At 47.0% G+C, this 10,964-nt stretch overlaps 1 protein-coding gene across 1 annotated transcript in view; it reads right to left on the reverse strand.

The window, feature by feature from the left end:
• The window catches only part of TMCO3 (transmembrane and coiled-coil domains 3), a 54,097-nt gene that overhangs the window by 4,254 nt on the left and 38,879 nt on the right, over positions 1-10,964 (reverse strand). The window contains exons 9-11 of the mRNA XM_008572923.1: positions 9,845-10,040; positions 4,855-5,005; positions 617-696 (exon numbers count right to left, since the gene is read on the reverse strand). Of these exons, the coding sequence (XP_008571145.1) occupies positions 617-696; positions 4,855-5,005; positions 9,845-10,040 (427 nt within the window). The remainder of the gene's footprint in view (positions 1-616; positions 697-4,854; positions 5,006-9,844; positions 10,041-10,964) is intronic.

Raw genomic sequence — 10,964 nt, forward strand, 5'->3', positions numbered from 1 at the left:
CGATCCCGTTACCGGTCAGTAAAAAAGACAAAAAAAGGAAAAAAATAAAATAAAATAAAATGGAAATATTTTAAGTTGACTTTGGCAGTGCAGAGAGCCAGATGACTACTGAACACATCACATGCTAACACAGGCAACTTGATAACTGGTCATCATTGACAGCGGACAAATGGGGAGTATCCGTGCAACCTTCAGTGGCCTCTGAAATCCATGCCTGTGACGGTGGCCAGAGTCAGGACCCGCTGTGCTTCAGACTCATCAGGAATGAGTACTTATCTTGGGGATCTAGAAAGGTGCTTCTCCCACTTCAACTGCTGGTCATTCCCAATTTTAAACGTCCTCTATTCTGAGACAAACCAGAGATGACCGAGCCCAACCTGAATCTGTGTCCCGCCCCCAGGGTCTGCCAAGGGTGTCCGAGCAGAAGAGCCCCCTCTGCAACGTGGGCATGAGCAGGTCCTGCAAGGCAGTGTCCCCCAACAGGCCCTCGGAGGCACAGGGCACGGCTCCAGACCCGACGCAGCCACTGCCTGAGATGCGTCCCACAGGTAAGGTCTGTGCCAAGCAGCAATGTGGACTTCAGCAGCCACAGATTGCCCGGGGGAAGGGCCAGTACCTTCGTGAGCACCACCACCAAGGTGAGGAACACCAACACCGTGAGCTCATACACCACAAAGGTAGGGAAGACGTGCAGCCCTGTGGGAAGACAGACAGGACAAGTCACTCCATGACCACCGGACGGCCCACAGAAGCCTTTTCAAGCTCACAGCCACTCTCGGTGACAAGTCTACAGCTCCACTGTGCACACTGAACCTGCGCACGCCAGCAAAAGCATCGCCCTCCAGGGAAAGGCTGCCCCTGGGACCGCATCCTGCAGCTGGGTCGCCTGCAGGGTGTGCAGAACACACGGGAGGCGCATGCCAGCCGACTCTCCTTTATGAAAGTGTTCTGGCCGAGACACAGATGGTCCCTGCAGTCTGTAAACAAGTGAGAGGCGCCACCAGAAGGAAGGAGCACTCATCCACGGGCCAACGGCACCCAGAAGGTCGCAGTCAGGGCCGCCTGTCGTCGACATCCCTTTTCCGTGTTCACTTGACTCGCACACGTTGAAAACAACGGGAAACATTTCCCTAAATATTTTTCTTCTGTTGCTCTCCATGCCCCTCCTGGAGCCTCCTGTGGAGGCTGCTCAGGCCCTTTGTCCTGCAAGGGGCACCGAGGGTCAGGCAGGTCGGGTGGGGGCCCCAGCTCGGGCTGCCCCCCTGCTCTTCCCGCTCCCACCGGTGCCCCCAGCCCTCAGCAGATACCAGGGCCCCAGAGTTAAAATGTGCAGTAACTTGCAGCTTGTTACCTCGCCGTCATTCTCAAACCATCTGCCTCTATTTTCTTCAGAAACACGAAGGTAAAAGCCCCCCTCTTCCCTCCCAGGACATGATCTCCTCTTCCCCTGAGGTGGGAAATGCCCCGCCGCCTGCTCCACTCGGGCTCCTGCGATCAGCCGAGGGCCCCTTGTCCTCACACGGGGGTCTGCAGCACGGACCCCTCCTCCGACCTGCTGCCTGCCTACCGCTCGTCAGGTCCCACCCAGCTTCCTTTCTCATGTCCCCTGGCCCATGACAAGCTCCCCATTTCTTGCCAACCCGAGCCATCCCCTCTGGCTGCCTCACTCCCAAGCCTTGCAGGTTGGCCGTGGGGCTTGGGTGCCCAACCAAGCCCTTGGGGCCTTGGGGCCGTTGGGTGCCCAACCAAGCCCTCCTTTGGCTACATCCCTGTTCAGGAAGTTGCCGACATACTGACCCCATGTCCACACACCTGGCTGAAAGGCCACACTCCCGCTCCATCCCATCCATGTGGGCCGCCACAGCCCGCACTGTGGGCGTCAGGCCTCTGCCCTCCTGGTCCCCACGGTCCCCCATGGGCTCACAGCCAGGCAGAACCTCCTTCCTAAGTGTTTCCTTTTTTTTTTCCTTTTTAAGATATTGAGATATAACTGACATACAATAAAATACACATATATAAAGTATACAATTTGTCAAGTTTTGACGTATGTGTGCAACCATCCCCATCATCAGGATACTGAACATTCCATCACCTCCAACATTGCTGTGTGTGTCTCTTGGTAATCCCACCTGCCCAGTCCTCCCCAGGCAACTACTGATCTGATTTCTGTCAATATCAATTAGTTTGCACTTTCTAGCATTTTCTATAAATGAAATCATATAGTATGCAATCTTTTCATGGGGGGGGGCTGGGTTCTTTCCGTCCATATAATTATTTTGAGATTGATCCATATTTTTGCGTGAATCAGTAGTTCCTTTTTTTTTCTCCTGCGCATTTATTTTTTATTTATTTATTTTTTTATTATTTTTATTTTGTCTTCTAACGACCCTCCTCCACCTCCAGCCTCTCTTCCTCCCCAGGACGTCCTCCTTGGCACTTGTCTGGTCACCGACTCCTGAAGCTCATCCCGCTTCCTGCGCTCAGCCACACCAGGCAGTGTCCAAGCCTCTGTCCCCACCAGGCTGTGACCCCCTCCCAGAGGACACCCCTCCACTCTGCCTCAGCGCAGTCCTCCTGGGTGGGAATGAAAGAACCACCACGAAACTGAATTCACTACAGTCAGCACTTAGAAACGTCAAGTGAGAAACGGGAAATCTGCACTTCAGCATCTTTCACGTGTAACTGACAGTATATGATTTCCCTACTTACAGTCACTTGTTCTCGCAACACACAGCACAATGGTAAACCGCACAGGCTCTAGGCTCACATCCTGGATCTACCACTTACTAACTGTGGGCCCCAGCCAGTCTCTGAGGTCTGTGTGCCTCAGTTTCCTTTTGTGTGAATGTGGATTCGTGGGACAAGTGAACAGAATGTGTAGCCTAGAACATGCACCTGGCCCAGGACTGTCTGAAGCAGCATCTCCACCCGTGGCCGTCACACCCCGGCCCACAGATGTGTGGGGGAGCAAGACCTGCGAGGTGCCCACCTTGCAGGGCTGACATGAGGACCAGGGGTTTCAGCACCAGATGACCCTCTGCCCTCGCCCGAGTGGCCTCTGGCCTGACCCTGTGACCCCTCATGCCCTCCCTGGGCACTTAAGGCTCTTCCCTCTGCACGGAAAGCCCTTCCTCACTTTGGGCCAAAACTGCTCCCTGCTTTTCATGCCATCAAGGGCAATCTCTCCTCAGAAGTGCCATGAACCCTTCTTCAGTGCTGGGCCTCCGAGGACTGCCGTCTCCCACCCGTGGGCAGTTGCTAGCCAGTGGCTGTGTCCTTGAGTTGCTGCAGGGCCCAGCACAGAGCAAACAGCCAGGGTGGTTTGTGGAAGTGGGAACTCCCATCCATCACTTCTGCCTCACCAGGGGGACCCTGCCTCCTACACACAGCTGAAGGCATCTCCTGAGTGGAGCAGATGCCAGCTGCCTGCTGCTCAGACCCCAGGACAAAACCTTGCTGTGCACAAGTTTCTCAGCTGGCAGGGAAATTAACCTGAATTCCCTGGATATACTTAGTGTAAAGAACCAAAGCAAAGCATGCAGGATTATTATTTTAACAGAAAGCATGGTTCTCAGTATCATAAGAACTTAAGTTTGAGAGTAATTAAAGCAAATACGTCTGTTTAAATAACATATTCATGAAATTTTAGATTTTTAACAAGAGCAACTCTAAAATATGCATATTCAGTGAAGTCCCAGCTAATGAGACTCAATGTCACACACACTAGGCAGGTGACCTGGGGATGTAGTAAAAACTAGGTTAAAACCTCACCAACTTTATTAGACCTTGTCTAAAAGAAGGTGTGTCACCAACCCAGTAATGGAAGGTCAAGACATCAGAATTAGCAGAGCTTATTTAGCACACTGAGGGGAGTCACCAGTCATGAAGGCCAGAGCGCAGAAGGAGGAGGCAGAAGAAATAAGGGGACAGAGAGAGTCCAATGTCAGCCGAGAGTCTCTCGGGGACACAGGCTCTGGTGGGGCTCCCCGCGCGGGGTCCGATGCTGGTGCACACTACAGCGTCCGGGTGACAGAGCGGCTGACGAGAGGCTACACTTCACTGCTGACGAGTGTGGGGCCTCCTGACGTTGTGCCTCTTTCAGGGCTGCAGGGCTACTTGTGGCCTTTACATCTCCAAACACATTTCAGAATTAGCTTTTCCGTTCCTGGTCTCGCTGGGACTGCGCAGACTGGACCAGTGTGGACTGAAGTGTGTCAGTGGACAGGTGCCAGGTGGGCACACTGGGATCTCAGAAGCCAAGTGATTCTCCACCTTCTCGCTTCCAGTGTGGCCACCGGAGATGCCCCAACACAGGGAGATGTCTAGAGAAGCTCACCTTGGTATGTTCAATTTATTTTTTTTGTATCGAAATTAATACTTCCTCCAAAACTTACCATTTCAATACATTAGTTTAGGCGGCCGACCTACCGTGTGTCTATGACTTGCCGTGTGGGGTCACTTGCACCCTGGTGACACTAGTATAACAAGGACAAAGTTCGTCTTCCTCGGAAGGTCACTGGTTTTCTTTAATGCCTATGAGTAGCGCACACCTTAGCGCTAATAAAAGATGACAAGGAATAACTAATCTGTGTACTTCAGTGAATATTTTCCCTCTTTTTTAATAAGGTTTCTCTTCAGACTCTAGAAAAATATAAATAGTTTCTGGCTGCTAGCAATCCAAATTGAGATGTATGGAATAGACTTACTTTTTATGATGACTGTTGTTGCTGTATGAGGTCCACATCTGTATGTACACATCTGCATGTATACATCTATAAATATGCAGAACTCGAACAGCAAAGAATGAACCCACAAGTGTTTCACAAATACAATTATAACGTAAAGAGAGACTACCTATCGATGCAAAGAAGATGATGGCCAGGAAGTCGCGAATGGGCTCGATGTACGACGTGATCTCCTCGGTGGCCATGTGGCCCTGGGAGGAGACCAGGGCACCGGCCAGGAAGCAGCCCAGCTCCATGGAGATGTCCAGCAGCTCCGTTACCTGCGGGGGGCGGGAGGGGCAGGGCACGGAGCTTTACATGAGAACACATCACACCCCGTCCAGGGACGTTCACCCAAAGACACCCTCATAGACCCAGCAGAAGCTCCACAGTAACAACCGTGAGAACAGCTAGAAAATCAAGTGTCATAGAGAAAAGGGGCCTCTGCTGGGGTCATCTGAGAGATGACGTGCGGAAGCTAACACTAGTTGAATTAACCATACCAGGAGAACAAAACTAATTTAAAATATTTGAAGCAATCATTCACGTAGATTGCTGTGAAGAAAGTGAATGCAGGGCTGGCCGGTCAGCTCAGGTGGTTAGAGCGTGGAACAGGTAACACCAAGGTCCAGGCTTGACCCCTGAACTGGCCAGCCACCAAAAAAACATATATATATGTACACACGCACATACACATTTGAATGAGAAGATTTTTCATAATTTATTTTACATATTTCTGACATATTTTCTTTACCTTGAATCAACGAACGGCCTAACTATGGCATTAAAAATGTATTCCCATCATCAACTTCAAACCACTCAGAGAATGCAGCTTAGGTAATGAGAGTTCCTTTGAAATGACATGAAACCAGAGAAAAGCACCAACAAATACAGAAATGTCTAATTTTAATAAGTGCAGGAGCCAGATCAGTCTGTGGAATGGGCAGTCATGATGTTAGGTTTTAAGTGCAGCTCTGTAACAAAGCCTAAGACAGACTTCTTGATGAGATGTTACTGACACAAAACAACTTGAAAGAAAATGTTTTTTAACTTGAGAAAATAAAACTATAGAAGATAGCAGCAACAGACAAACAGAAAATGAACTTTGAAAGGAATACCATTTATAACAGCATCAAAAAACATCACACACCGAGGAGCAGAAGGCGGCAAGACCTCTGCACCAACACAAGAAACCGCTGGGAACCGTACAGACAGAAACACAGTGACGAGGCTCCGCACCAGAGGTGTTGATGCTCCTGCAACTGGCAGACGGCTCACTGGAAGGTCAATAACACTTTTTTGCATGTGAAAGTTGACAAGCTGGAACTCGGTTTTTATGTGGAAAGATGACGACTATAGCCAAGATGATCTTGACACAGAATGAACTTGGGGCCCAAATGCCACCAGATGTCAAGCTATGGCACACGAGAGAGCAGGTGAGCAGATCAGGGGGCGAATGGAGAGTCAGAACATGGGTGCACACTACACAAATGCTACACATGCCACACATGTGCACACATGCACACCACACAAACATGTCCACAACACAACACACATGCACGCATGCCACAATAACACACACGTGCATGCACAACACACACGTGCATGCACAACACACACGTGCATGCACAACACACATACATGCCATACACGCACCAACATACATGTAGGCAAGACACAGATGACACATGCATACACACCACACACGCGCGCAACCACACATGCACACACACCATACACTTGCACACACACATGCACACAATGCACATACCACACACATCACACATATGCGCCACACACATCACACACACACAGACACCATACACACACCACACACACCACACACATATCATACAGAAAGCATACATGTGTACACACACCACACACACACCACACATGCACACCCATACACATGTGTACACACCACACATGCACACACCCACACATGTACACACATCATACACAAAGCACACACACCAGACATACACATGTGTACACACACCAACACGTAAACACACCATATACAACGCACACACACATCACACAAACCACACATGTACACACACACCACACGTGTAACACACTGTACACATAGCATGCACACCACATACACAAACACACCACACACACACCACACACACATGCACGGCAACTTGGTTTTTGACAAGAGGACACTACACAACAGTGGGAATGGGTCTTTTCAACACATGGAAATGCAGGTGGAAAGTGAATCTCTGCCACTACCTCACATCAAACACTAAACTCACCTTCTGACGGTCTGTAGAGGTAATGAGAAAAGCAGAACAATGACATTTCTAGAAGGTAACACAGACCCAGGGGTAGGCAAAGATCTTTCGTGTAGAACATAAAAAGTGCTAACCATAAAGGAAACAACCGATGCCTGGATCAGGCTGAAAGTAACAACTTCTGTTTATCAGAAGCGCCATCAGGAGAGCGCGAAGGCAAGCCGCAAAGCTGGAAGACGTTAGTAAAAGGGAATCTGACACAGAACGCGGCTCAGCCATGAGAAGCGGTAAGGCGCGGACACATGCCACAGCACGACCAGCCTCGAAGACAACACAGGAGTGAGAGAAGCCAGCCACGGAAGGCCACGCTGTCGCTGCCGCACTTACAGAAACGCCCTTCGGGAGCAAATCCGTAGAGACAGAAGGTAGAGTAGTGGTTACCAGGGTATGGAGGGAGGGAAGAATTGGGACATACGGGGTTTCCTTGGGGTGATGGAAATGTTCTGTGATTGAACCATGGTGACGGTTGCACAGCATTGTGAATGTGCTGAAAACCAGTGAAACACACTTAAAAACAGTGAATTTTATGTTATGTAAATTTCATCTCAGCAAAAAAAAAAATCTGACAAAAAATTTTCCAGAATAAAGAACTATGAAAAAGTAAGAAAATTACCAACCCTATAGAAAAATAACCAGAAGACTGTACAGGCACATCCCAAAGAGGATACCCAGATGGCTAACGAGCACATGAAAGGAAGCTCAACATCACCAGGCATTAGGAAATACTGGCCAGCTGCCAAACACAAACAACAGAAGAAGGTAAAAAGCCCCAGTGAGACGCCACTACCACCCAGCAGAGTGGCTAAAATTAGAAAGACAAGCGGTACCAAGCGTTGGGGGATGGAACCACCGCACTCTCATAACACGCTGGCGCAGGTGCAGCACCTCTTCACTGAGACTCTTGGGACCAGAAAGAGTTTTGGATTTTTTCAGATTTTGGTATTTTTGCAGATACACTATCAGTTGAGCATCCCTAATACGAAAATCAGAAATCTGAAGAGTTCCAGTGAGCGTTTCTTTTGAGTGTCATGCTGGGCCTCAAAAAGTTCCAGACTTTGGATTGTTGGATTAGGGATGCCCAACCTGTACTATGAACCGGTACAAGCACTTTGGGAAAACTAGTGATAGCTACTAAAGTTTAGCATGTGTACACCCTACGACCCTGCAATCCCACCTCCAGACATACAACCATTAGAAATGAGGTCATGCTTCAAAACACACGTAAGAACGTACAGCAACTTTACTCAAACAGCCCTAAACAGGAACAAACCCTAATGTCTGACAGAAAAAAGGAGCACCTGGGGTGTGCTCACAGAGGACCACCACATGACAACGAGCAAGCTGTGAAGTCTGGCACGTGAATTAGACGATTATCTGACATGCAAAACACCCGGCGCCACATACGACCCCTGGCGCATGGCAGGTGCACGGTGAGTACCGTCAAACGAAAGGGGACCAAGCACCAGCGAAGAGAGTCCTTCTAACTGGGGAGCCACTGTCCAGATAAGACAATTTTGCTTGAAGTTATTTTCAAAGAGAAAAATACTCTGGAATGGATAAAGCAGTGTAAAAAATTAAATAAGTCGCATTCTTGAAATAGTTGAAATCATTATGAGCGGCTTGGAGCAAAAGCAAATCACAGCCTTCTCCCAAGACTATAAAATACTGGCAGGCAATTAAGCCACATATAAGGACTTAGTTTTGGTACTCTTTTTAAAAATAGAACTTTCATTCTGAGATGATTGTACCTTCATGTGCAGACTGAGAAATGAGACAGAGGCCTCATGTACCCTTCACTCAGTTTCCCCTATGGTAATGCCTTGCCAAACTATAGGACACTGATGTCAACCCTGGGAGACACAGGACACCCGTCTGACCAAGTCCTCAGCCCCTTGCAACCACTAAGCTGTTCTCACTGCCGTAGTGTCATCACATCATAAATGCTGTGTGTGTGGAATCACATGGCATGCAGACTTTGGGACTGGTGCTGTCACTTGGCATGATCCTCCGGAGACTCCCCAAGGTCTATGTGCACCAGGCTTTATTGCTGGGTGGCGTTCCACGGCATGGACATACCACAGTTTAACATTCACCTGTTGAAGGACATCTGGACTGTTTTTGGCTAATACAAATAAAACTGCCATAAACATACGTGTACAAGTTTCCATGTGAACGTAAGTCTTCACTTCTCTGGAATAAACATTGAGGAGCACAACTGCTGGGTCGTGTGGTACAAGTGTATGATGACACCGTCCTTACTGCTTAGACTACTACGGGAGTCTAAGAGCCTTCCCCCCACTCCCTCATGAAAAGCTTGTCTTCTGTATAAGAAGCTGCTGCTTTCCAAAATGAACCTTTTAGAAAATCTTTCACATTAAGGCAATAAAACTTATACTTTTAACTAGCTTGTCATCATCAAACTAAACTAAAAATTGTTTTTACACTTAATCTTATATTTCAGGTGAAAAGCTGTTGGAAAGTTTAAGACAAAGGTAACATGGTTTGACGTTGGTGTTTATGTGACTTTTCCTGACCACAGATTTGTCTTTAATGCAGCACTTACAAATTACATTACAAATAACATTTTAGCAAAGTGCTTACAAGTGTGAGTCCAAACAGTTAAACAGATTTCGCTCATCGTGCTATATATTGACAGAAGCATAATAAACTATGCAAAGGGTAAAAATACGAATGAGTGCTTCAAATATTTTAGTCCTTACTAAAAGGAAAAGATAAACAACTGATTGCAAGCTTTCAGTGAAGCAGATTATAAATCAGATTATATAAATAACATATAGATGATTTGAGAATTACCGTTAACATTAAAAAGATGAAGGCAGATAACCCTAAGACAAGGATTTCTTTGTTTCCTTTGCTTTCCATGTGCAGCTTTCGATAGTACGGTCCTATGAGGTAAGTCTTCATAATAAGACATGAAAGAAAAACAGCAGCCAGTGAAAAAAGAATCTGACCAACCAAAGCCAGTACTCGCAGTATTTCCATGACAATGCTGGGAAAGAAAAAAATGAGATGCGTTATTTCACTTCCAAACATATTCCTCTAAAACCCAATAAAATGACCTTTTACCCTTTTTTTCTTTAACATGTTACAAAACAAATTACCCAAATCACACACATTTTTATTTTCAATACTAATGTGGAACCTATGAATCATGTTAAACCCAGAAGTTAAGTTACTTGAATTAAATGTGCAAGCTGGATTGTTTTGTAATTGATACTTGGGAGAAAATACATTTTCCAGGATGTAAATGCCCTCGACTGACAACCTCCATGCCTCGTTCCATGCGTGGTAATAAAATCCTCATCAGGAACTCGCCGCACCTGAAGTTCTTCATCAGGCAATGATCACCCCCAACACCACATGGCAATTTTAGTATCAGAAGCATGACTAACAAATTGCAGCGACTTTCAGCAAAATATTCCTGATTCCAAGCCACAACTCTGAAATTTATGTCTAGTAGTTAGACATAGAGAAAATGATTCTTTACTAAGCTCCTTCTAGAATACACTATTCAGATCTCAAAATATATTAAGATCTAAGCCTACAGTCACAAGAAAGGTACTACTGTGTATTTGTAGTATTTATCATCATATATATATATTTAAACTTAGTTATCCACCATTCAGTCCCCAAATTCTGATTTAGAAGTTCTCTTTCTCAATGGAAGAAACCTGTCAGATCACTAAGAGCGTGTCTGTCACTGCAGTCCTGGCTTAAAACAGTGATGTTGGAAACACAAATCTCAGACGGCTGCAAGATTGCTTAGGCAAATTAGAACAGAGTTGGGCTTGAAGCAAAGAAAGGTGGGAGAAGAAACCATAACGGGTAAGCAAACGTGAGGGAAAGTCCCTTAGAAATCATCCTGCAAGACTCCATGTTTGTGACTAAAAAGGGAAAGCTGAGGTCTGCAGCC

This window comes from Galeopterus variegatus, unplaced genomic scaffold (genome assembly GCF_000696425.1).
Source record: "Galeopterus variegatus unplaced genomic scaffold, G_variegatus-3.0.2 Scaffold848, whole genome shotgun sequence".
Classification (NCBI taxonomy): domain Eukaryota; kingdom Metazoa; phylum Chordata; class Mammalia; order Dermoptera; family Cynocephalidae; genus Galeopterus; species Galeopterus variegatus.